Below are 25159 nucleotides of genomic sequence, written 5' to 3'. Positions count from 1 at the left end.
GGCTGGAGCTCCACAAGCTGAGTTGCTGCTTGCCTGGGCACCTGATCCATGGCACAAACTGCTGGCATGGGAAGGGGTGGGCCCACAGTCCTGGGGGGCAGGGGCAGGACTGTGGGGTGAGCAGAGGGGGCAGCCCTGCAGACTCATGGGCTGGGAAGCCTCAGCTCACTTCAAGTTTCCAACACCAGTGAGGGTTTTTAAGACCACTGGTGCTGCTCCTGGCCATGGTTCCACTCTGCCTCAGGACAGCTGCTGGATGCCAAAGGGCTGGATTTGTCCTTGCTCCTGGTCCCTGTCCCTGACAGGGCCTTGATTTAGCCAGATAGACATCACAGCCTGGCCCAACCCTGTGCCTGGCTGGGAGTGCAGGGGACAGTGGTGCCTGCAGAGGGATCTGCAGGGCTGTGGGAGCCAGTTCCCACTGTGTGTGTGACTGTGCCCTTCTTGCATCCATGCTGACTCCTATGGATGTGCACACACGGTGCAGCTGTTGTTCCTGGACAGGCTTTGGAGCACAGCAGTGCTTCCCCTGAAGAGGTGAATGCTGCCCTTCCCTGGACCCTCACAATCAAAGGTCTCAGGAGGCCATGACAGGCTCAGGTGGGCTGTGCCTATGCAGGTAGGCAGCCCTAGCCCTCAGCTTGCGTTTTCCTTGGAAGCCAAGGGCTGAGCAGTTCAGTGCCAGGTCACAGAGCTCTGGGAAAAGCCACTTCAGCTGACAAGGAGGGGCAGCAGCTGCTGCCAGAGCAAGAGGCATGCCAGTAGGAGGTGAGATTGCCCCTGCTTCCAGCCTCCTGAGCCCTGCAGGTGGCCAGGGCTGCCTCAGGCAGAGTTAGTGCCTTGCCCAGCCTCAGCCCAGGGCTGGTGCACAGGGCTCCAGGGCACCAGGATGTGAGGGCTGGCTCGTGGAGCTGGGTCTGAGTGACACCCCCTCCCTCAAGAGCTGCTCCCTGCCCTGTTCCACCGCAGTCCCACACCCTGGCAGCTGCCTGAGCCACCTGAAATTCCAACCAGGAACTGCTGCAGTGCACCAGGCCAGGTTGGGAAGAGAGCCCTGGGGAGCAGCACAGCTGGGTCAGCTCCCAGGAAAGAGGGCACCACAGCCCTGAGAAACAAGGCATGACTGAAGCTGCATCTGCACCAAGGCAGCAACAGGCAAGCCTTCAGAAATGCTGCTGGGCAAGGGGCCAGCCAGGACACGGGACACACCACTGGCACTGCCATCATGAATGGCAACATCACTCACAGGAACCCATTTTTTGTCAATCAAGATTTAATACTCAAGTCCAAAGACAAAGCAGCTGGAGACTCACACACACACAGCAGCAGCTTGAGGGAAGGCCTGGCCCTGGAGTCAGAGCAGTGCTGAAAGCGGTGCTGGGTCGGGCACCCTGGGAGTGCAGGAGCACGGGAGCTCAGCACAGGTCACCTCAGAGCAAACACCTGGAGCATGCTGCAGCACAGAGCCCAGGCATACCCGTTCCTCCCACAGCCCCTCCTTCTCCCTCAGTTCACAGGATTAGTGTTCTCCTTCCTCAGTGGGCAACACCATCACAAAAAGGCTGGAGCAGCAGGGATGAGCCTTCTGGGGGGAGGAGGAGCATTCCTGCAGTTCCTGAAGGCAGCTGTGCCCAATGGGCAGTGACCCCACTGCATCCCTGCCTCACCCTGCTTGTGCTAAAGCAGCTTCAGAGCTTCACCCTAGCAACAGCCATGGAAGTAACAGTCCATGTTCACCCCACAGAACATCAGGGAGCACCATTTTCCAGCTCTCTAGAGTCTTAAAACTGCATTAGGAGTGCGGTTTGCTGCTGCTGAGGCCAATGCTCCTGCCTGGGCAGTGTTTCCCTCACTCACAGTCCGTGGGTGATGCAGTCACATCACTGCAGCTCACCTCTGTTTCACACATCTCACTCCTCTGCTGCAGCCCAGCACTGCCCTGTGCTGAGCGCAGCTCCAGTCCTGCTCACCAGCCCAGCCTGAGCAGGGTGGAGTGTTGGCCTCAGCAGTGCAAACACAGTGATTCGCAAAGACATTTTTCAGGGCTTGTGTCAGTGAATTCATGTGTGCCCCAGGGCAGCATGTCCTGGCTAGTGGCAGGACAGGCTCAGCTCAAACCACGGCCAGTGCAGGGGCTGTTCCTACACCATGCTCTGCTCCCAGGTGCTCAGAAGTAAAAATGGATCAATTTAACAACACGGACATAATCACTTCACCCTTCTTTGGTACAGACACTGGCCATGAGCACTGACTGGGACACTGATACCACAAGCACAGGGTACACTGAGTCCAGGAGCTGCTCAGAGATTCTGTTCTGCTATGTAACAAAACAAAAAAAAAAAAAGAAAAAAAAAAGGCACCACTTTCCAAGAACTGCTCCCAGCCACGTGCCTGGAATTCTTGCTGCTTTTTAAACACACACCGTATTCAGAATTAATTTTATCCTTTGAGAGTCCAACTGGAAATCACCAGCTACCGCTTCCGCTCGCCTTTCTGTGTTCGTTTCTTCTCCTTCTCCTTCCGCTCCTGCTTGGCCAGCTTGTCCTTCTCCCGCTGCAGTTTATCCTGCTCTTTCTTCTTCTGGAACTCATCCCGCAGCAGCTCCCGCTCCAGCTTCCTGGCGTTCAGCACATCCTCCACGTTGGTGTTTCGGAACAGCGCTGGGGCGGGCTAAGGGCTGACAACGCTCTGGCTGAGGTCACCTGGGACAGTGCCTGGGCACATGGGAAGTTTGTTCTACCTCCCCTCTCACCTTCTGACTCCCTGCTTCCTCACCAGGCAGGTAAGGAACTGGGGAATGAGGAATGCAGAAAGGAGAAGGAATCTCTGGTTGCTTTTCCAGAAAGAAAAGTCAGGTTGAAAAAACACCCACTCCCAGAGAAGGAAGGGTCTGGAGCACAAGTCCAGTGAGGAGTGGCAGAGGGAGCTGGGGGGGCTCAGCCTGGAGAAAAGGAGGCTCAGGGGGGACCTTCTCACTCTCCACAAGTCCCTGACAGGAGGGGACAGCCAGGTGGGGGTCAGGCTCTGCTCCCAGGGAACAGGGACAGGGCAAGAGGAAACAGCCTCAAGTTATGACAGGAGAGGTTTAGGTTGGATATTGGAAAAACTGCTTCATGGAAAGGGTGGTCAGGCATTGGCACTTGGGGACAGAGGTTAGTGGTGGCCTTGGCAGTAATGGGGGAATGGTTGGACTCAATCCCAGAGGGCTTTTCCAACATTAGCGATTCTGTTTTTTCCTAGAAAAATGAGGTTGCCTACTGGATCTTAAGACTGATGTGTAAAAATACATGTCAAACCTCTACAAACCTGAAAGGAAGCAAACACACAGGGCACAGCCTCGAGTAGGTTCACTGCAGCTCTGTGTGACATGTCTGAACAGATACCTACATGTACATACATGTGTGTTTGTGCAGACAGACAGGTACATACATACATGTCCCTAATGTACGGACAAGAATAACTTAGGTTTCATATTTAATTATGTGATAAAACCTGCTTCCATCTTAAATTTGCCAGCTGGGAGCTCAAGGATGGTCCCAATTCTGAGACAGACACGGGCCCATTGGTTCTGCCCACCCTGAGTGCTCAGCTGCACCACGGCCTGCCAAGCTTCATTCCTGACACGATTTCCCTCTCTGGACACCAGTTAACATCAACCTGATGTTCTGGGAGCATTGTCCTTATCATTAAGCACGTTCTATGAAGCTGCAAAAAGGTGGAAGAGGGCAAGAGGGGAGGAGAAGGAAATGAATGGCAGGATTGGTGTGAGCGCTGTGCAGAGCACACAGACTGTCACTGTCAGTGTCACTGTGAGCAAGGTCAGGGTACACACAGAGAAAAAACAATCCCCAAGCTTAAAAGTTGGCCCTACAGAAACAGGGAGACCAGCACAGGGAGGGAAGGATGGGAAACTCACCATGGAGGCTGCCTGCCTGACAAGCAGCCTGAGTCACCAGGAATTCAAAGGATACATTTTTCTGATCCAATATTTACAGCTGTCATCAATCCATCCTGTTCATCCCCACCAGTGAGAGAATTAAGGAAACACAGACATCAGTAATGATCTCGTGTCTCTCTCCAGCCACACTGGACTCAAGTAACAGCCTTATAAAGCCAGGAAGAAGCAGCTGGACTCTCACAGACCAGGTATGCACAGCTCCTGCTGCTCCAGGGCCAGATACAGTTGCCTACAGTTCACTCTGCTGGGCAGGGAAGAGCTCATTCTTCAGCACCACAAAGAGTTAACTTCTAACCCTCCCACTCCACACACTCTCTCTGTAAAGGATTATTTCAGCAGATTTCTCCTGGGAAAGCAAGAGAGATCAGCACCAGCTGCTGAGGGATGGGGGCATTCACTGCTCTCCTGCCACACACCTGGGCTGGGCAAAGAGCCACAGCCACGTGCTGCTGGGGACAAACACCCTCCCAGGAGCATCTGCTTGCAGCACTCCACAAACAAGGAGCTTCCATGCTTTGTCCATGGCAGTTATTTTATTGAAGGAAGACTGCAAAGCTTCCCCAGCTCTCCCCAGGGCCCTGCAGAGCTGGGAGGGCGTTGATTGAGGAGGTTTAGAGCAGGTGATGTCCCTCACAGCCCCCAGCAATGCAGGAAAAGGATATTCCTCCTCGTCAGTCACGTTGGCATACTGGGCCAGGAGCGCAGCCTTCCTCTGCTTCTCTTCCTGAGACACCTCCTTGGGCTTCACCACTATCCTGGCCTGCTTCTCCATCATGCTGGCGATGGCCTGGACCTCATCTGGCAGGAGAGGAGTGACAGTGTCAGCCCAGGTCACAGACAGAGCCACCGAGCCCCTGGTGTCACTCACTGCCTGCTCCCTCTGCAGCTCCACCCAGCCCGTGCCCTGCAGGGGAAATGCGCCCACCCAAAGGGAGATGTCTCACCCAAAAACACCCCCTGAGCTTTTCCCAAGGGCACTAGTGGTGCTGTCAAAGCCAGCTGCTTTGGGGAATTCCAGTTGGGATCTGGGAGAGATGGAGCTGCTGAGGAGCCACCACGGGGCTGGCTAGGGCCAGCACGGGGCTGACACCCTGAGGTGACAGGTGGTGGCACCCTGTGCTTCTCTCTTCGAGGGAACTCCCTGTGCTGCACCCAGCAATCACCAGACACTGTTATTCCTGGAGCAGACACTGTTATTCCTGGAGTAAGGCAAGTCTCACAATGAAACTGGAATCAGTCAGGCTCTGGCTAATGAAAATCCATTTGACTCCAAATCACATTCTCTTTCGCTTCAAAACAGCTTAATAAGTTTAGTTAAGTATGTACTTAACCCCCATCAAAGAGAAATTCTGAAAACCTGAAGTGAGAGATCAGTTCCATGCTCTCCCCCTCTTTCCAACCAAGAGAGACCAACAGCTGATTTACCTTTTAACACTGAAATTCCATTTCCTAAATAACATCCGGGTTTTGATGGCAATTTTTTTTAGTCTGTTAATCACTTATCCTCAGGACTCTGTCATTCTGAGTGGATACACACTTCAGTGGGGATTTATCCTTTTATGGAACCCCAGTGATATAATTTCACCCTGGAATTCCATGAACCCAGACACACTGTGCTGTCTTTTTATAACAAGAAAAATCCCTGTGGGTGAGCACTGTCAGGAGCAGGAGGAGCCCAGCAGCAGCTCCAACAATCCCAGTCACTTGTCCTCAAGAGGAATTTAATTTATTTAATGCATGGAACAGCATTAACTTTCCCCTGTCCCCAGCCAAAGGCAAGGTCAGGCCAAGAGCAGACTTCCAGGATTTCTGGGGAAAGCCACTGAGCTGCTGAGTGGTGGAGCTACTGTGTCCATGCAGTGGTGAGGCACGGGGGGATGCTGGGGCTGATGCAGTCACCAGGGACTTGCTGCCAGAGCCATTCCCGGGTGACACCAGGCACTGACAATGTGCTGTTTGCAACCAGAGGCAAAATGAAAAGCAAACAAAAAGCAGGACTTAGACCAAAGGGACATTCCATTATCACGATCTCCTGTCAGGTCTGTGCCACTGCAATGTCACTGATCCATGCTTGAACCACAAATCCTCCCAGCTCACAGCTCCACTGCATCCAGAGCCTTGCACAGGGAGCAGGACAAACACCCCACACACAGACAGGGCCAGGTCTTGGCTCCCAGATGAGCACAAGGGATGGACACAGGGCTGGGGAAGGAGCAGTGACAGTTTGTCAGCAGCCTCACAGAGCTTCCTCCAACAAACATTTATGGAAAAAAGGGAGAGTTGCAAGGGAAAATGTTGGAAGAGGAAATACAGACGTGAGTAGGGTGAGCAGCAGCAGCAGGGACAGCCCAGCTCTCCACAGGGGCACTGCAGTTGGACAAACCAGCTGCTTTCCAGACTGCCCAGACAGAAGCAACACGGGTTTTTATACCATAATAGCTGCAGTGCCAGCACTGAGCAGAGACAGCTCTGGATGTGCTGGGAAAGGAGGTTTCTGAAAAAACCACAGAATGGTTCGGGCTGGACCTTAATGACCATCTCATCAGAAAAAAATCCTGTAGGAAAAAAAAACCCACACACAAAAAAACCCACCAAAACCACATACATAAAGAAAACCCCAAACAAAACAAAAACCTACCAAAAAACCAAACCAAACAATCAAAAAAATAACCAAACAACCACCACAAAAAAGACCCAAAAAACAACAGAAGGCAAAAAAACCCACAAAAAAAAATCACTTTTCCCCTGCAGGATGATGAACCCAAAGAGCAGCGAATGCTGGGGCAGCCCAAAGAGAAGCTGCTCATCCCCATGCCAGGTGAAAGAGTAACTGAGCAGCAATGGAGTGAGAGGCAGCTCAGACCTGCAGCCACAGGGCAGCTTTGGTTTAACTCCTACCAGGACAAACACAAAGTTCCCTTTGAGGTGAGGCCCTGCAGGTCACCCCACACTGAGGACCAGGACACAGCACCCCAAGGCACAGCACTCTACCTTCTTTCTCCTCTTTGGAATCAACGACCTGGGAGTCAGACCACCTCTCCACAACCTCCCTGCACACATCATTCAAGAGATCTTCTTCCTAGAAAGGGAAAAGAGACTCCTCAGACTTGGAACAGAGTTGGCTGCTTCAAACAAGCACCAATCAGACAAGAAAAGCAGCAGCTACAAAGGATCTGCACACCCAGCAGTCAGCTCAGGAGCAGCTTTTCACCCCAAATCTGCTGTTAAACACACAAGGGACTCTGGGTTCCCTGGAATGACACAAGCACACCATGTCTGGTCACTGTGCACATGGACACTCTGACACACGTGGGTTCCTGTCCTGGGTTGACAAGGAAGTGAGTTTTCTTGGGAAGGAAGTTATAGCCAAACAAATCAGTGGTCAGATTTGAATATTGACACCTGGTGTAACCACTGAAGACATGAACACACCTCTGAGAACACAGCGGGTTAAAAGCAGAGAAGTCCCAGAGGACTTTCTCTTTTGTTCTGATCAGTGAAGAGCTCAGACCTCAAGGGTGGCTGTGCAGGTGCCCCAGCCCTGCCCACACCCACGAGGCCACTGGGGGTCTTGGCTCCCAAAGCCTCCCGCCCTCATCCTCTCTCTTCCTGAGCAAGGCCACGGGGAAGTGACTCAGTGCTACCTCCACACCAAGCTCGCTAAAGGGAATAATTTACATGGGATAAATCACAGGTCAGGGGCAGTGCAGAGCTGGAGCTCCTGTGCTGGTGCTGACAGACCATCACCTCCCACCTGCAGGGACATCCTGGTCCCCCTTGACCTGCCTGGAACATTAAACACAACTTAGAAGTGGCAGTGGGACACATCCCCCTGCTCCTGCAGGGGCTCCTCCAGGGGCTGCAGGTGAATCCCTGCTCCCACGTGGATCTCCAGGGGCTGCAGGTGAATCCCTGCTCCCACGTGGATCTCCAGGGGCTGCAGGTGAATCTCTGCTCCCACGCGGATCTCCAGGGCTGCAGGGGCACTGCTGCCTCACCATGGTGTCCCCACAGAATCTCAGGGGATCCCAGCCGTGGTGCCTGGAGCAGCTCCTGACCCTGCAGAGCTCTCACAGCTTCTCACTCCTGTCTCCAGCTGTGCTCCTCCAGGTGTTTTTTTCCCCTGCTTAAATTTGTTACTTAAAGGAGGTGAATGTCTTGGAGCCCATTGGCATTTGCTCCATGGAACACAGGAGAGCCAAACACCACAGATGGGGGTCACAGAGCTCAGGGGCCACCACCAAATATTTCAAAAAAACAAGAAATTATATTGGTTTGACATTCAGTAAATACAGAGAAAAATCTGAAAGTACAAGTGAGGTGGATTCTGTCTGGTTTAAAGAGAAGAACTGGACAGAAACAGAACTCAGTTTGAAGTTTCTTCATTAGGAATGGTAGAACATCACTAGTGCCAGACATGATCAGGAGTGAGGAACCATGGACATGACAGCAGACATCACTTGAGATGCCACCTTATTTTAATAGTGTTTGTGAAATACAAACAAGTTAACAAAAAAGTCCCCTGTAATTTGTGTATGGAACTAGAGGAGAGTTGGCAAGAAAACCCCCAAATTCACCAAATAAAACACTGCTTCAAAAGTCAGTACAAAAATAAGCACGGAGTCTAAAAATAAAGAAACAAAAAAGACATTAAAAAAGAACAGACTACAAAGAATAATTACAAAGTCTGAGGGTTCAAGAGACAAAAATGTTTTACAGGAATGGCAGAAAAATCAAAGTGAGCCAGAAACTGCAAATGAGGCTCAACTCATGGAGCTGAGCAGCCCTGGACTGGAAGGACATGGGAACCCCACAGCTGCTCAGTCCTGGCAGCAGCACAGAAGGGAACTGAGCACAGAGCAGAAAAGGGGAAACAGCAGAAAACTGGGATATCAGGAAAGGGGAATATCAGTGGCAGGGCCAGCCAGCAGTGCTCAGCCAGGACACACTTCCCAGGCACAGTGATGGGGATGGAATGAAGTCTGGTAATTACAGGGAGGTTAATTAACCTCGACTACTGCAGAGCAGCGCTTTGCAAAGACATCTGGCTCAGTCCCTCAGGATGCACCCTGTGCTTCTCTGGCTCTTTTAGGCTCAAAGCTGCACTGCCACAGCTGAAGGAGCTCACTGCTGTGCCCCAGGGTGGGGAGGGGACAGGGACAGCAGGGGAGGCTGCTCTGGCTTTAAGGAAACCCTAAAAGTGGAATGGCACAGTCAGTGTGCAGAAGGAATGGTGTCATACCTGTGATAACAAAAAGCTGATTGTACCTGTGCAGTCCCTCTGGGTTTTGTGCTCCCACACTGATATTTTGGGAGGAAACCAGTGACAGCCACTGAGCAGACAGTTCCCAACACCAGCACTACTCATGACTGAACGTTTTACACTATGAAACATCCATTCACGAAAAACCCCGAGACGCAGACACTGTAAAACCACACAAGGAGGATTATCGAAGAGAAATCGCTCCCTGCACTCTCCTGGCTCCCAGGAATCCGGCAGGAGCAGAGGCAAGCCCTGCACACCCACGGCTGTTCCCGTCCGTCCCGGCCCCAGCGGGATCCGATTCCTGACAGACAACGCGCGTGTGAGCGACGACAGCACCGCCCCACAGCCTGCTCCAGAGCATTTACCATTCCAAGTCACCTCTCGGTGCCCACCTGGCACTGCCAGGCCGCCCGGCTGGCGGTGAACCCTGAGCGCTGCACCAAACCAGGGGGGTCCCTGCGCTCCCCACCAACAGCCCCTTCCACAGAGCTTCCATCAGCCCGAGCCTGCCACAAAACCCCCAAACAAGCACCGAAAACCCCGCAAAGCTCGCGGGTGGGGGCAAGAAAAGCCCCCGATGTGGGTGTCCCCCCAGCAGGGAGATAACCCGCCCCGGGAAGGGGCCGATGACCCAGGGCTGCGGGGAGCCGCCCCGCCCGTCCGTCTGCAGCCCCGGCGCCTTGCGGGCTGCAGGGGAGCTCCGGCGGGAGCACGGCGTGTTCATCGGCGCGGGGCGGACGGCGAGACCCCGCTGGCCGGGGCCGCGGAGGGACCCCCGCCCTTACCAGGCAGGCGGCCAGGACGGCCCGCAGCGCCTCCAGCCGCTCCTCGTCGCTCTCCTCCTCCCGCAGCAGCCCCTCGATGTAGGCGCCGTACACGGCGCGGTCCAGCCCCAGCGCGTCTAGCCGCGCTGCCAGCCAGGCCGGGAACGGCGGCGGCTCCGGGATTGGCATGGGGCCCGGGATCGGGATCGGGATCGCGATCGGCATCGGGGCCGCGCCCGCCCCGCCGGGCGCCGCCATCTTGGGCCTTCAGAGGGAGGAGACGGCGGCCGCGGCGGGACAAACTTGTGGCGCAGGCGGGAGCGGAGAGAGCGCGGTCGGGGTCGGTGCGGCCGTGCTCGGACGGGAGCGGCGGGGCCGGGCCGGGCGGACAGCCCGGTGTGCTCGGTGTGCCCCGTGAGCGCCCCGCGACACCTGCGCCCTTGGCACAGCTGCTCCTTCCCCCGGAGAGCGGTTTCGCGGGGAGCGGCGCGTCCCTGCGCGGCCGCCGTGCGGGGCGGGGCGGGCGGCGGAATTTAAACACGGACAAGCGGCGGGCTCCCCGCGGCTCCGAGCCGGGCAGGGCCATGGCCGGCACGGGCTCCCCTCGGCCCCTCCGCGGACAGTCCTTCTACCTGGACCTGCCGAGCGGCCGCAGCGCCCGGGACCTGGCGGAGGCCATCGGGCGGCTCGGTGGGGTGAGCGCGGGCCGGGGCCGTGAGGGGCTGGCGGCGACCCGGGACTGCGGGGGTCTAGGGGGGTGTCTTGGGGCGGCCTCGCCTCTTTTCTGACTCTGCTCATTTTTTAATGTTTCCTGATTTTCTTATTTTTCCGGTGAGCCGGTTCCCTCCTTGCTCCCCCGCAGCCGGAGCCCTGCGGGGCTGGTTGAGTTCGCCCCTGTCCCTCCGGCCCTCGGCGGTCCTGGACTTGGGACCGGCCTTTCCCTCCCATCGTTCCAGCTGTTCCAGGTCCCACCAGTGCTGGAAGGACTGGCGTGTATGTGTTTCATCTCTTCCCTCCTACCCTGTTGCCTGTGGGGCTGCTTGCCCAGTTGTTCCCTTTCTCCTTTATTTTTCTAAAACTGGTTATGTTCTCCTGGGCACAGAACTCCTTTCCCTCCCAACACTCCAGGTGTTCCCAGCTGCCTGCTCTGGCCAGTGCTGGTGACCACCATGAGAGCAGCTCCCAGTGGTGGGGAGCAGCTCCCTGCCCATGGAGGTGCTTCCAGTGGTGGTCACTTGGTCCTGGGGGCACTTCCCAAGGGCTGGGAACTGCCTGCTCCTCCTTGGGGGGCCTCCCAGAGGTGAGAATTGCTTGTGGGGTGATGGGTGCCCCATCAGCCAGTGATAAATGGTTTCCTGGTACTTTTTCCAGGTGGTTGTAACTGGTGTGTGGTTCCCCCTCATCGCTGACAACAGCCTGTGGCAGTTTAATCTTTTAGGGAGGTTGTGGGACTTCCAAATGGAATTCAACATACGGTAAAGTAGGGAAATGCCAACCAAGGTTCTTATCACGGAGCTGTGTGCTTTTATCATGATTTTCCCAGAAAAGCCATCTGGACCCTTTTCCCTGGGAGGCTGTTATTTGGGTGGATCCCTGTGGCATCCTTCATGGCCTCCAGGCTTCCTTGCTGCTGATATTCCTCATCAATTCCTTATCTCCTGTCCCAAAACACTTCAAAAAGTAGCATCACCCCAGTCTCTCAAGCTGGAGCTGAGCATGGGGTTGTACCTGTTATTCATCTTTCTGCCTCCTTATTGCTCTTGTGCACAGTTTGGTTCTAGCAGTTGCTACTATTTGTTTTCAAGCTCTTTATTCTCTCTGAGGTGATCATCTCCTCTAACCTCAAAACTTAAATCCTACAATGGACACACTTAGTATTGTTGCTGTTAGTAATGAAGGAATTGGATTATTTGTGGGTTAAAAACAATTTATTATTTAGATTAATATTAGTTTTAGAGGTTGTGAGATTTTAAAGGAGTAAGTTGTTGGTTATAGTTCAAGAGTAGTTATAAGTTTTTTGTTACAAGACCGTATATAATTTTTTTTTAACTAATGGATGGATGTTACAAGGTTTATTTTGCTTTTTAACTTATTATCTTTACTTAATTTTGTTGTACTGTGGATACTTTTGTCTAGTGGGCTTCTGTTTTACATGTACACATATGCTTTTATTATAACTTCTCAACTCTTAGCTTATTCTGTACAACTACACCTCTACATTATAAACTTTTCACTATCTTGTTGATATAGTTTCTCACTTACTGAAGGCATATTATTACTTACAACTATAGCAACACAAGTTTATGATATTTCTGCTTAATGGCTGTGTATTGTGTTTTTGTATTAATCTAAGCTTCTTCTAGAGCTATAGATCAAATCCTTCAGTGTTTGTGGAAGTTTCTGATTTTCTGATTCCCACACACACTGTGTAAAATCTTTTAATTTTTGCTGATGCTGTGTCCCTTTAGCCCTGAGCAGGGGTTGGCTGCACTGGCATGTGGGGAAGGTAACTTGCACTCTTTTCCCTTTCATGAATTGTTCATCCTGAACTTGCTGGTTTCTCTCTGCCCTCCCCTAGATGTGCCACCCACTCTTGGGACATCTTTCCCAGCTGGGCATCCTCAAGTCTGAGAACCCCATGCTCCCAGCAGACAGCTACTCCTCTCTGCAGCTGCTGTGTTACTTGGAAATCACTTTAGACTTTGGCCATCCTTCTGGTTCCTGTCACACACCATCCTGGCCCTCCCTCTGTGAAGTGAGGCCCTCTGGGAGTGGAGCTCTCATTCCTCTGGCTTCTGTGGAGATACTGGCCTACACCACAGCCACTGTCTGTGAAGGCAGCAATATCTGAGCCCAGGCTCTGTGTGTAGCTCAGGACACAGGTCAGGACATCTTGTGGCCCTTGGGCTTGCCTGTGGCACCTTGAACTTGGCATGGGGACATGGTGACACTCTGGAGTGTTATTTGGAGAGGGAGGTTGTGATTTCCTCTCTTCTGTGCCTGCAGCACAGCCTGCAGTGACCCTTGTGGCACTTCACACCCACTTCGTGGTTTGGGAATCTCCACCTACAGGGATTCTGCAATGGAGCAGAACCAGCTTGTTCAGCAGCTGTGATTTTGGGCTATCAAGATCTTTATCTTCCTGAGGGGCTGCACACCTCTGCCTCCTGGACAGATTCTGAGAAGCCAAGTCATTAGTGGCTTACAATACCATTAGTGTCCCAACTTTTGGGTTTCCACCTCTTCCTTGGCTGGGTAGCTCCTGTGCAAAGGTGTAAGTGTTTCATCTCTGCTTCCCTCCTGCCCTATTGTCTGTGGAGCTGCTTGCCCAGTTGTTCCCTTTCTCCTTTATTTTTCTAAAACTGGTTATGCTCTCCTGAGGACAGAACTCCTCCAGGCTGATCCATGATGTCCAGGCCCTTTTCCTCAGATACTGGGGTTTTTTTTGAAGCACTGTGAGGAGTGGGTGGTGCTGACAGAGTTCTGGGTGTCTGGATCTGAATTTCTGGTGACTATTTGCAGTGAGTCTCTGGGGCATCACAGGATCTCCTGGTCAGTATGGAATGAAAGAAGGAATGTGATTGCTCCCAGCAGCCCCTGGCTGTGTGGGGGTTGAGCTGGGACAGCAGCTTTGTTCAGCATGGCTCTGTCAGCTCAGGGTCAGGCACTTGCAGAGCTGCTCTGTTCTGTCTTGCTGCAGGTGACCGAAAGCTTCCTCAGCAAAGAAGTCACCTGCGTGGTGTCCAGCAACAGAGAGGCCAAGCGGGGCCAGGCCAGGGCTCGGGAGGAGAAGCAGAGCAGCCCAGCTGCACAAGGCACAAAATCCACGAGCTCAGTGCCTGCTGCCCCCAAAGGAACCCCAGCCAGACCTCGCCAGAAGCCACCATACACTGTAAGAGCTACAAAGGTTTTGTCCGAGGTGTCTGGAGGGTAGAATCTGGGGCGGTTTTGGAAGGTGGAGTTGTTCCTGCTCTGAGCAAATATTGTGTGTGTTTTTTTACCTGCTCTGTTCCTGTTTCCCTGGCTGTCCCTATTCATACCCTTGTTCTTTGTCTGCCATCATTGTCTCCTCAAACATGCATGTCACAGCTTTGGGCTGTAATCAAGGAAATCTGGAATGGCAGGGGATGTGGAGGCCTTGGCTGGCTTCTTGAGGGAACAGGCAGAGGTGTGGTGAGAAAGCCAGAGAAATATAGACAGAGAAAACCACTGCAGACTCTGGGTACTCACAGTCACAGGGCAAGGCCCTTGTATCCTGGGAGGAGATGCATGAGGGCCCCCTGCAGGAATGGGGTTCTCCTGGTCCCATTTGCCTGTTGGAGCTGGGCTTTCTGCTCACAAATGCTTGTGACCAAACTCCAACATCCCACCTTGAATGTGGTGTCTGCTGAAAGCTGTGACTGGGGAAAGGCAGCTGCCCCAGCCCAGGCCTGGGGAATCTCTGCCAACTGGAGCTGAACCACCTGCAGGGGGAACCTGAGCTGCAGAGGTTTCTCACAGTTTTTGTCTCCTGTCCTGGCTCTCAGCACTGTCCCTTGTCTTGTAAAGAGCTGAACCAATCTGCTGAGACCATTGGCTCAGTTCCCAGGATGTTCCTAACCCTGGCCAGCATGTTCAGATGCCTGGAGAACAGGAGGCTCAGGGGGACCTGATCTGTCTACAACTCCCTGATAGGAGGTTGTAGCCAGGTGGGGCTTGGTCACTTCTCCTGAGTAACAAATGGCAGGACAAGAGGAAACAGCCTCAAACTGTGCTGGGCAGGTTTAGGTTGGATGTTAGCTAAACTCCTTCATGGAAAGGGTTGTCCAACCCTGGCACAGCTGCCCAGGGCAGTGGTGAAGTCCCCATCCCTGCAGGGATTTAAAAACTCTGTGGATGTGGCAGCTGGGGACTTGGGGTCAGTGGTGACCTTGGCTATGCTGGGGAGGAGTTGGACTTTATGACCTTACAGGGCTTTTCCAGCCTGAACAATTCCATGATGCAGCAGGCAGTTTCCAAGCTAAATTGCTGCTCCCTCCTGGCTCCCTCTGGAGCCTTCATTTCCCTGCTGGTCGATAATTCCAAGCCTTGGCTGGTGCTGGTGGTGCAGTTGAGTGGTCCTCTCTGCAGTTTGCATTCTCTGAAAGGCTCTCTGCACTGGCAGAGATGAGCCCAGCAGAGTGTGGGGATCCCCAGGGATTGCTGCTCTCCAGCTCTTAGCCATGACCTGTTCATGTCTCCTCTCTCCACAGGCACTGCTGAGCCGGGGCAAGGAGCTGCTGAACAAGGCCATGAAGAACCAGGTGGGCAGCCTTGGATGGACTCTGCTGGGGCTGGGTGTGCTCAGAGCTCTGCTGAGCAGAGCAGAACCAGTGCCAGCCTTCCTGCAGAGCCCTTGCCCTGCTGACAGAGCAGATCCTGGGGCTGGGAAAGACACGGAGCAGTTGCTTGTGGCCTGCAGAACATTGTGTAGTGCTCCTGGTCACTGCTATTTCTGGAGCCATGTCATCCAGTGTTGTACCTCTGAGGCCTGTCCCAGCCATCTGGATGCTCAACACAAGAGAATTATTAACACAAGGCCTGTTGTTAGATGAATTTTTAGCCTAAGAAGAACTAAAGCAATATAGCTGGGGAAAAAGGCTCCCCTGCAATCCTTTCCCTGAGGTCACAAGTGGCCAGATAAATCTCAGTGCCCACTTAGACGCTCATGATTTAGCAGGGATTAAATATTTGCCCAAGATGCTGCTGTTAATTTGAGATGGATAAAGCATGAGTTCGATCCTTTACTGCTGTGCCCTGATTTTTAGTAACAGGCACACTCTGTCAGTTGGGCAGCAGGAAGGGCTCTGAGCTCAGTTTAGAGCTGCACGTGGCTGTGCTTTGAGCTGTGCTTTGCCAAACCTCTCTGTACAGGACACCTGCAGTGGCAGCAGCATCCTCGCCAACGCTCGCCTGTGGGGAGTCCAGATCCTGCATGTGGATGGTATCCTTCCCTGTGGGGTGCAAGGAGGCTGCTGGTAATGAGGGATTTTGGAGACAGGTGGAGCAAAAGTGATGTAAGAAGAGTAGAACAGAAGGAAGAAATTGCAAGCAAATATCCTGGAGTGATGCCATCCTGGCCGAGGCCAGGTCTGCCCTCGAACACCAGATTTGTGTGTACAGAATGTGCCACTGTCACATTTGCAACAGCAAACACAGGGTACATTGTCATCTACTGAAGGTGGAACATTAGGAAATGTCAATATCTTGGTCAGTACATCAATTTGTTCCAAAAAGACCGTTTTTACTAATTAACCTGGAAGTACAATCATGATAAGGGCAGGATTTGGTCGGGTTTAATTAGGAAGTGCTGGTGTTTGAGGAGCTGCTCTGGAAGGCACCTCCTGTCCCCATGATGGATGGGGAGGGGGTGATGGGAAAGACAGATGGTAGAAGTCTGATACTAATAATAGGTCTGGAGTAAAAGGTTCCTGAGTGTCTGATGACAGTGACATACAGCTGTGGCTGAGCCTGTCTGGATCATGTCCCTGGGCTCTGCTCAGCCTCTGGGGCTGCCAGACCTTGGGCTCTGTGTGCTGCACAGCTCCTGCCAGTGTCTCCTTCCTGCAGAGCCCCAGCAGCCTCCAGCTCTGCTAGAGAGCAAACAGAGGGACTGTCCCTCAAAGTGTTCTCTTGGCTTCATCTTGGACCATTCCTGTGGGAGATGCTCTGCCAGGGGCTGCAGGCTCCAGCTTTTCCCAGTGCCATGGGGGGGTGGGCTGCAGTCTGAGGGGAACAGCTCCCTTCCCTGGCTCAGCTTTGGCCCTTTGACATCCCACCTACACAGAAATGTTGTCCTATGCCCAGCAGCTGCTGCGAGCCATCTCGGGAGCAAGGAAGCAGTGCCAGAAGACAGAGGTAACAACTTATCTGCAGCCAATTTGAGGAGTTTGGGGTTTGAACAGTTCTTGTAGCAGTTTCAATGCCAGTGGGCCAGTCAGGGGGGTGCTGGATCCAATCTGGTGCTTGTGCTAGTGATGAAGATGAAAAAAAAATCAAAGAATTTTTCTTTTTATGAAGTTGGGGGTAAATCCAGGTGAGAATGAGGCAGATGTTGCTAAGTATCAGCATTCATAGCACAGCTAATACTGACTTTGACCCTAAGGGACTAAGGGTCATGGTTTAACCCCAGATGGCAACTCAGCCCTACACAGCCACCCTCTGGGATCCCCCTGGGATGGGGAGAGGACTGGGAGAGAAAAAGTGAGAAAGCTTATGAATTGAGATAAAGATGATTTAGTAGGGAAAGCAAAAACCACACACACAAGCAGATCAAAGTAAGATGATGATGATGATGTGGCTGGTACACTGGCTCACCAAAGGATTGGTTAATGCATTGGAGAGGTCAGAGGGAAGGTGGGATGTAAGGAGAGGGCATGGCAGCCTGTATGTTGTACTTCAACTAACCCTGGGTAACTTGGGAGACAGAATGAGGGGAGGTGCTCTAGGTGGTACAAGAGCTCTGAAATGGTGGGTGAGGCTGCTGCTGCTCTGAGATCAACAACTGCAGTTGTGCTTGTGCTGCTCCCATGCTGAGTATGTCCCTTTTTTCTCTAGGTGAAATGCCCTGCCTCCAGATCCAAAATTCACAAAGGTAGGCCTGGAAGTTGTGCTGTTTATGCTTAGATGTGGAGCTGCTTGGAGAAGCCTCATTTAGAATTTGAAATGCATCAAAACCTTTGGCAATCCCAAAATATGTCAACTCTTCAGGTAGTTCCCCTTGAATGGGTTCTGTTACTCCTTGTTGGAGTCTGGCTGCAACCTCCCAGGACAGCTGATGACCTTTGATTTCACACTGTGTTCAAAAATCCTAAAAACCCTTTGCTGCCAGCTCCCAGAATCCCAAGGCACCTGAGAACAGTGCTGAATCCAGCAGCTTAAAGGAGGTTTTGAGGAATAATGCATCCTGCAGAGGAGAGCGTGTTCCTCCCAGCCCACTCACTTCTGTTGGGCTGAGATGTGCTGCTGAGACACCAATCTGAGGATGGCTCTTGCAGGGAGGAGGGAGGGGGAACAGCCAGGTTCTCATCTGCAATTAGACAAGAGCCAATTGTGGTGCTGAAATTGGCACTGGTGACGTCAGCTGGTCTGTGACTGGTTTGACTGCGTGCGCCGCTTTGGAGCAGACTCCAGCCTGGATGGTGTGTGAGACACTTGGGAGTTATTTCCCAGTTTGGGGTGAGGGGAGGGTGCTGAAGAAAGGCTCGAGAAGCTGTTGAATGTGGCAGATTGTGCCTGCAAGCTCTGAGATCTCTGCTGGGCACACTCTGAGCCTGGCCCGGGGTCTTGCAGTGCCATCGGAGCTGTTTGTCACTGCTGGGATCACTCAGGACCCGTGCACCATCTGAGCTGGATCTGGGGCCTGCACGTGGCCTCTCTCTCAGAAGTGCTGAGCATTTGGCAGTGTTTGCAAGGAAAAAACTTGATCCTGTACTGAAATAGCAGCTTCAGTGACGTAGCAGCACATTTGAGGCAAGCAGAGGGTGAGGCTGGTGAGGACAGGTGGGCTCAGCCTTTCTGGGGAAGGAGGGTGAAATATCTTTGGAAAAAATAGCATTGAGTGCCAGGATCACAAGAAAACAAAACTCCTTGCCCTTCAGAGGCCATGAGGGAGGCAGGAGAGGCTTGGTGTCAGATCAGGCAGATGCCTTGTGGGAACACCTTGGTGTTTTTTGTTTCTTAGCCAGATCAGGACTCAGGTTTCCAAGGTGAGCGTAATGTGAGTTGAACGTACCTGCAGGACAGGAGGGACCTTGGAACCTCCCCTCCCAGCCTGGCTCTGAAAACATTTTCCTTCAATGCACTGCTGAGACTCTTTTGCTCTCTTCTTGCTCTCCAAATGAAGCAAAGCTGCTGTTTGCCCTCCTTGGGAACTGAGCAGAGGCCAGATACTGCTCTCGAGTAGTGTCCTGGTGCCAGCCTTGGCTGGCAGCACCTTGGTTTGTCTCCAGCATCTCTTCCTGCTTTGACATCACCATCCTGGCCTGAGCCAGGGTGATGAGCCAGGTTCTGCACTTGAGGCAGGGTGAATGGAGGAAAAGGTGCTGGAAGTTGTTGCAGAGCTCTGAGCCAGTGCAGCAGCTGCTGAAGTCCCTGAGTTCCCTTCTCATACTCAGTGGCACACTGTGGGGGAGTTGTGACAATTCTTTGGGTTGGAGTCAGAAGGCTTGGGGTTAGGCCAGTGGCTGTATGGCTGAGGCAGCATTAAAGATGTGAGGGGATGGCTGAATACTCTTTCAAAGGTGGAAATGTCCCATGTGGGCTGCCCTAGGGTTTGGTTACCAAACCCCACTGCACACTTGGCCCAGGGCTGTTGAGGATCACCTGGAGATGTTTTGTCTGTGCTTGGCCACCACTTGGCATTCATCAGTGCCAGAAGTTCTGATGCACTCTGCTCTGGAGCCCAGTTTTGTTGGGGAATGAGTGACTAAGTAGGGAATCTGGCCAGGAAAACTAACCAGGTTTCTCTCTGGCAGGAAAATTGAAGCCCCCTTTTCTGAAAGTTGAAGACCAGAGCAGGTAAATGAGACCTTTTTAAATATCCTACCCTAAAACCTCGGAGTCTGTCCTTCACTGGTTTCATCCCCAGGGGCTGTTCTGCTCATGAGGCAGAGCCTGGCTTCTGTGCAGTCCCTGTTCCACACTGGGAAGTTGATTCTCTCCTAGAGGGAGGCAGATGGAGTTTAGAGAAACAATCCAGGTGTCTTGTGTGTCAGGGAGAAAAAAGGTGTTAAACGAGACTTGACAGCAGTTTCCTTCCTTGCTCGGATTCCATGTGTGATCCTCAGCAGGTCACTTAATCCACCCAAGCCCTCAGCAGTGAGGAGTGAGATTGAAGCACAGGAGGTCAGGGCCTGTAACTTGAGGACAGCCTTGGGCACAGGGGACCTGATCCCTGTGGTGTTTCTGAGGACTCTGTAACTCTACCAGCATCCACGGGACCAATTAATTATTCCAAAGGCAACATTTAAGGCATCTCAATTAAGAGTCAGATATTGGGGTTTACATGCTGCGTGCAGTGAAGTGTGAGGGGAGAGATGTGGCCTGGGAATCAAAACCCTCCTGTGCAGTGGGGTAGCTGGAAATACTGCACTGCTCTGCCCCGGGACAAAAGGTGGAATTTGGGCTGAGCAGGCCAACTTGCCTTCTGTCCAAAACATGCCCCATCAGGGCTGTTACTAGGAACTGGGTTTAACACTTTAATTGTGTTAAATGAAATGAGAATTTCGTTCTCATGTGCAGTCGGAAATGGGAACTCTGGCACAGCCACAGGAGAGCACTGGGCAGCATCTCATCATGATGAGGTGGCACCTTGAGTCCCTCCAGGCTGCAGGAGGGACAGCTCTGAAGCCTTGCCAGTACTACCATGAGTCTGATGCCCTGATCTGCTGCTTTCAGGCAATTCCGGCCCTTCCATCACCAGTTCCAAAGCTTTCCTGGCCTCAACTTCCTGGCACCCAAAACCTCCAGCCCATTTGAGCCTCTGAAAAGCCTCTCCAATTCCTGCCAAGCCAGGTAAGCTGCAGCTCCTTCTGTGCAAGAGTTTAACCCTGCTCCTACTCACTGCTGGTTCCTGGGCTCTGGGGACCACCTGCCGTTGGGTGTGGGCACAAGGAGCCCTGTGCTGGCCCCTGCTGTCCCTGCCAGGCAGGGTGACCCTGTGCTGTCCCTTGCAGGGGTGCTGAGGGCTGTGCCCTGCTCAGCGCCGGGGGGAAGAGCCCCCGCTCCACACACGTCACCGTGCCCAGGAAAAGGAGGGGGTTTTGTGAGTGCTGCCAAGAGACCTTCGAAGAGCTGCAGAAGGTAAAGGTTCCCCTGGGAGCTGGTTCCTTGCAGGAGTTGTGGGGGGCTCTCAGAGGCTTTGTTAATCGTGTCGTGCTCGTTAGCACTATGAGCTCCTTTGGGAGGAATTGCTGCATCCAGCAGGATCTGCCTGTGAGATGGGAACACGGTATATCTGTGTGCCCAGACCAGCAGGTCAGAGCACAGGGGGTTTGAAGGTTGGGGCACAACATGCTCCTCTCTTGGGGTGCAAGAGCCTCAAGGATCATCCTGTTGCATGATCCATAAGGTGAAGAGGCTGTTCCACGGCAGCCATGGGGCACAGGCAGATTGAAAAGGTGGGAGGATGTTTTTTGTCTCCTGGAAAGTGCTAAGCAAGGGGGCTTTCAGAGCCCAGCTGTTAGTGCCAGACAGTGGTGGTGGAGTCTATTTCCTGCTTCTGGGGAGGCTGTAGGCTGCTCTTGCATCCAGACACAGCCTCCTCATCTGCAGGAGCAGGGAACAGGACACTGTGTGTTCCCAAACCTGGCAGACATTGGCTTTGTCCCTTTGCCCTCTGGTCTGTTAGGCTGTGGGAAGTGCCTGTTACTGCAAATTCCCCTCCTGGCAAAGCTTTGAGTGTTGTTAAAGGGCCTCTGCCACCTTCCAGCATCTCCAGAGCCCCCAGCACCAGAAGTTTGCCAGGGACAGCTCCCAGTACATCCCTGTGGATCGTGTCATCTCCCAGCTCACCAACAGCTTCGTGGAGTGGTCAGCCAAGTAAGTCTGGGGATCTGGGAACTCCTGGAGCCCAAAGGCAGCAGGGTGCTGCATGGCATGGGGTCCCTGTGCCTGGGGATCAGAGGCTGAAGCTGGACCAACTTGGCACCTGCTGGGCAAAGCTTAGACAATCCATGGGGGGATGTTCCTGCATTTCCATGGGGTTTCTCCTTCAGTCCCTGTGGACTCCTAGTGCCTCCTAAACTAGAAAGGGCAGCTGAGCCTACCTCTTCTGTCCCTGTGTCTGACTCAAACCCTGCTGCTCTGTAGCCCCCCTGTGCCTGGGCACTGGGCTGAGGAGGCTGAGATCCTTTGTGCTGCCCATCTCTGCCAGCAGCAGAGTCATTCTGAGTCTCACCAGGCTAAAACTGCTTCCCTGCTCCTGAGCAAGGGCTGCAAACACCCTGCACTGCAGGAGAGGCCTTGTCTCCCTGGGGGGAGTGTTGCTGGGGCTGGGTGAGCATTAACTGATGGTTCCTCCCAGGGTGCCCTGGTCCTGCCTGGCAGATGAACGTGTAGTGCCTCAAGCACACAGCACTGGAGGAATGAAGCTGCTGCCATCAGAGCTGGGAAAGGAAAGGGAGCAGCCTGAGCAGGGTGCTGTGGAACTGGTAATGGATACAGAGCTGGATCATGGCCTGAAAACCCAGGGACATTCCCCCTGCCTGCCCAAGGACAGGGTCAGGGATCCCAGAGGAGGAGGGGACTTGTCAAAGCACAGCTCCCTGCGACTGCCAAGGGGAGCAGGGCTCAGCAGAGGGGTCTGTGCTGCCCATGGTACCATGGGGGGGGCTGGGCTGGGGGCTTCAGGTTCAGGCTTGGCTCCTGAGCTGGGCTGGGGGCCTCGTGCAGCACCCACTCGTTCTTCATCTGAACCTCATACACAGCCTGGCTCTGTCAGCCACCCTCCCCAAGCACAGCCTGCCTCCAGGAAACGCCAGCTGTGCTCCAGACAGAGCTCCCAGGTGGGAAAGAGGCCCAGGCTGGAGCTGGGTTTTGGCCTCTCCCCTCTGGGTGAGCAGATGGAGCCGGTGGGTGGTGGGATGGGGGCACAGGGTGCAGGGCAGGTGTCTGAGCCAGCCCTGCCCGCTGTGGTGGGGGCTGGCAGCCTGCCCCTGGGCACAGAGCTCTCCAGCAGACCTCACAGCTCCCTTGCTTTGGATCTGTGCCTGTGTGAGAGCCCTGGGGACCCTGTATCCCAGCCGGGATCCCCGGGAGCCGTGGCTGCAGGTTTGGATGCTGGGGAGGCAGCTGCAGCCAGCACTGTCAGCGAGCGTGGCTGGAGCAGGGACAGATCCCAAGGGAAACGGCGCAGAGGGGACAGTGACAACACACCCAGGAATGGGAACAGGCCTGCTCTGGAGAGCACAGCGAGCAGGACCAGCTGCCCTGCTGGCTGCCTGCCCTCTCCCACACTGCCTGTGGCTGCGGGCAGATGTTGCTGCTCACTCCGTGTCAGGGCAGCAGAAGAAGCAGCCCCTGGAGCTCCCGACGTGCCCAGGCAGGGCACAGAGCGGGCGCAGAGCCCCGGCCTCCTCCCGCCTGCTCCCCGGAGCCCAGAGGCTGCTCCCGGTTTCAGCAGGAGCTCCTCCAAGTCAGACTGGGATGTGCAGCTGCTCCCCAGCCTCTCAGGTGTCCAGGGCTGCAGGCTTCCAGCTGTGGACAGGGACTTGCTGCAGCAGCCACACCTCAGGGTGAGGGACAGCGGGTACAAATCTCAGCTCTGCTCTGTGCTGAAGGGGTCGGAGCTGGCCTGGGCAGGCCGAGAGGACAAGAGCTGCAGGAACTGCTGCACAGAAACCAGAGGAACCTCTTTCCCCATACTTGGGACATTGTTTGGCAGCTAAAATCACCTGCAGGCTGCTCTCTGGACCCTCGGTGGGAGCTGAGGGGGGGCTGGGATGGGGTTTACCAAGGCACCCTCCATGCCAGGACCAGGAGGCACATCCAAGAGTGAGGACAGCACTGGCAGCCTGGGCAGCTCTCCTGGTGGGAATTGGTGGGGATGCAGTGGCTTCCCTGTCCTTGGCTGTGATCTTCCCTCCTTTCTCCTGGCCATGTTTAGAGCCAGCAGCTTCCTCTAATTCCTAACAGGACTCTCCACTGACACAGTGGTGCCTCTGGAATCTCTATCCAACAGCAATGTGCTCTTTGCCCTTCCAGAGGAAGAGCTGTTCCTCCTCTCACATGGTCCCAGTGCTGCAAAGACTTAGGAAAGGAGGGTCATGGTGATGAGATTTGTGCTCCGCATGTGGTCTGGGGGTTGTCTTTGAGTATTTTCAGGTGCTTTTAACTTGTTTCAGATTTTTTTTACAAACTTTTAAACTTTGAAATAAAACAGAGGAATGAGATTCTGTTCTGCCTTACTGTGTGTGGAATGTGGCTAGGGGCAGGAGCAGAGCAGTAGGGGTTGGGTGGAGGAAGCTTTGTTGGAAGGGGTCTCTGGGCAATGGGCACAGCAGTTTGTCCAGACCCAGAACATCACCCCCTCTGTGGTTTGCCAGAGGAGTGTGGCCAGCAGGCGCTGGGAAGCTGTTGTACCCAGTGCAGGGGTGGTGCCCAGCAAGGAGGGGTGTGGAGAACCTGGAGAGCAGCTGCCAGGAGCCTGTTCACCTCTCCTGGGCATGGGGCTGAGGGAGGGAGGTCAGGGACAGACTGAGACGGCCAAGATGATGTTCTGGAGTGTCTAAAAGCAACCTCTGGCTTCTTGAAGGGCAGTTCCAAGCAGAATGGAGCCAGCCCTTCTGTGGTGCCAGATGTCAAGCTGCAGGTTGGGAAAAGGAAAGGCTGAGGACCCAGGAGAGTAGGACAGCCCTGGGCCAGGCACCCAGAGGAGTGGGGTCTGTCTGTCCTTGGAGATGTTCATTCCTTGAGTGAAGGACAACACTCCCTCCTTCACTCCAGGCTCAAAGGGAAGGCTTGAAGTGGGATTGTGTAGTGGGAGCAGGGACTTAGGACACACGAGGCTTCAGAGGCTCCTCCTGAGCTTCAGTCCCAGCTGGGGAGCTCTGATAATGGTGTGGGTCCTGGTACTGGTTGGCAGCACCAGGACAATCTGCAGGGCCTCTGGGACTGGCTGGGGACAAGTCAGTGCCTCGGCACCAGCTGAGGGGGGCACGGTGCAGGCTGGGGGCCTCCAATCCCAGCTGGAGGCGCTGTACTGGCTGGGGAGCCTGGTACTGGTGTTGGGGGGTTTAGGACTGGCTGGAGGGGCTGGTACTGGTGTGGGGGTGCTGCACTGGCTGGGGGGGGGCAGCAGTGACTGAGGGGGGATTGATTCTGTCCTGAGGTTCCAGTATTGACTGTGGTGTTCTCATCCTGGTGTCCCTGTCCCGGTGGCTGTGGGGGGACACTGTCTGATCTGGCTGGGAGGGGTCTGGCGCTGGCGGCTCCACTCCGGTCCCTGCTGGCCCGGGGTGCCCAGCACCGGCCCGGGGCTCCAGTACCATTCCGGGGGGTGATGGCACCGGCAGCTCCGGTACCGGCCGGGGGTGCTGCCGGCCCGGGGGTGATGCCAGCGGGGCTCCGGTGCTGCAGTGCCGCGGGTGCCAGCGGCGCTGCGGCAGCCGGGGCGGGGAGGGTGGAAGGGGCCGGTACCGGGGGCGGCGGGGC

General features: G+C 54.2%; 2 protein-coding genes across 2 annotated transcripts; one reads left to right on the top strand and one right to left on the bottom strand.

Annotated features, from left to right (window-relative positions):
- Positions 1–2200: 2200 nt before the first annotated feature.
- CCDC43 (coiled-coil domain containing 43) lies at positions 2201–10251 on the bottom strand. Its single transcript, XM_041461975.1, has 5 exons — positions 10010–10251; positions 6950–7037; positions 4621–4756; positions 3972–4027; positions 2201–2660 (listed from the first exon to the last, which is right to left on the bottom strand). The coding sequence occupies exons 1-5, from the start codon at positions 10244–10246 to the stop codon at positions 2473–2475; spliced, it is 705 nt and encodes a 234-aa protein (XP_041317909.1). The 5' UTR covers positions 10247–10251; the 3' UTR covers positions 2201–2472.
- On the top strand, positions 10251–23896 carry DBF4B (DBF4 zinc finger B). The gene is made up of 11 exons (XM_041461974.1): positions 10251–10683; positions 13689–13880; positions 15220–15270; positions 15881–15950; positions 16794–16864; positions 17564–17600; positions 19483–19525; positions 20405–20521; positions 20683–20809; positions 21438–21547; positions 22032–23896. The coding sequence occupies exons 1-11, from the start codon at positions 10573–10575 to the stop codon at positions 23392–23394; spliced, it is 2292 nt and encodes a 763-aa protein (XP_041317908.1). The 5' UTR covers positions 10251–10572; the 3' UTR covers positions 23395–23896.
- Positions 23897–25159: the final 1263 nt, after the last annotated feature.

Source organism: Pyrgilauda ruficollis, unplaced genomic scaffold (assembly GCF_017590135.1).
Source record: "Pyrgilauda ruficollis isolate IOZ18807 unplaced genomic scaffold, ASM1759013v1 scaffold159, whole genome shotgun sequence".
Classification (NCBI taxonomy): Eukaryota; Metazoa; Chordata; class Aves; order Passeriformes; family Passeridae; genus Pyrgilauda; species Pyrgilauda ruficollis.
The sequence above is the reverse complement of the archived record's forward strand: the minus strand, read 5'-3'. Positions and strand labels throughout refer to the sequence as shown.

Excerpts from the sequence above, each read along its gene's own strand:
- DBF4B (XM_041461974.1), top strand. The coding sequence starts at position 10,573 with ATGGCCGGCACGGGCTCCCCTCGGCCCCTCCGCGGACAGTCCTTCTAC. Across the intron at positions 17,601-19,482 it reads CAGATCCAAAATTCACAAAG|GAAAATTGAAGCCCCCTTTT; the intron begins GTAGGCCTGGAA and ends TCTCTCTGGCAG. Across the intron at positions 20,810-21,437 it reads CCTTCGAAGAGCTGCAGAAG|CATCTCCAGAGCCCCCAGCA; the intron begins GTAAAGGTTCCC and ends GCCACCTTCCAG.
- CCDC43 (XM_041461975.1), bottom strand. The coding sequence starts at position 10,246 with ATGGCGGCGCCCGGCGGGGCGGGCGCGGCCCCGATGCCGATCGCGATC. Across the intron at positions 7,038-10,009 it reads CCGTCCTGGCCGCCTGCCTG|GAAGAAGATCTCTTGAATGA; the intron begins GTAAGGGCGGGG and ends TTCCCTTTCTAG. Across the intron at positions 4,757-6,949 it reads TTCCAAAGAGGAGAAAGAAG|ATGAGGTCCAGGCCATCGCC; the intron begins GTAGAGTGCTGT and ends CTCTCCTGCCAG.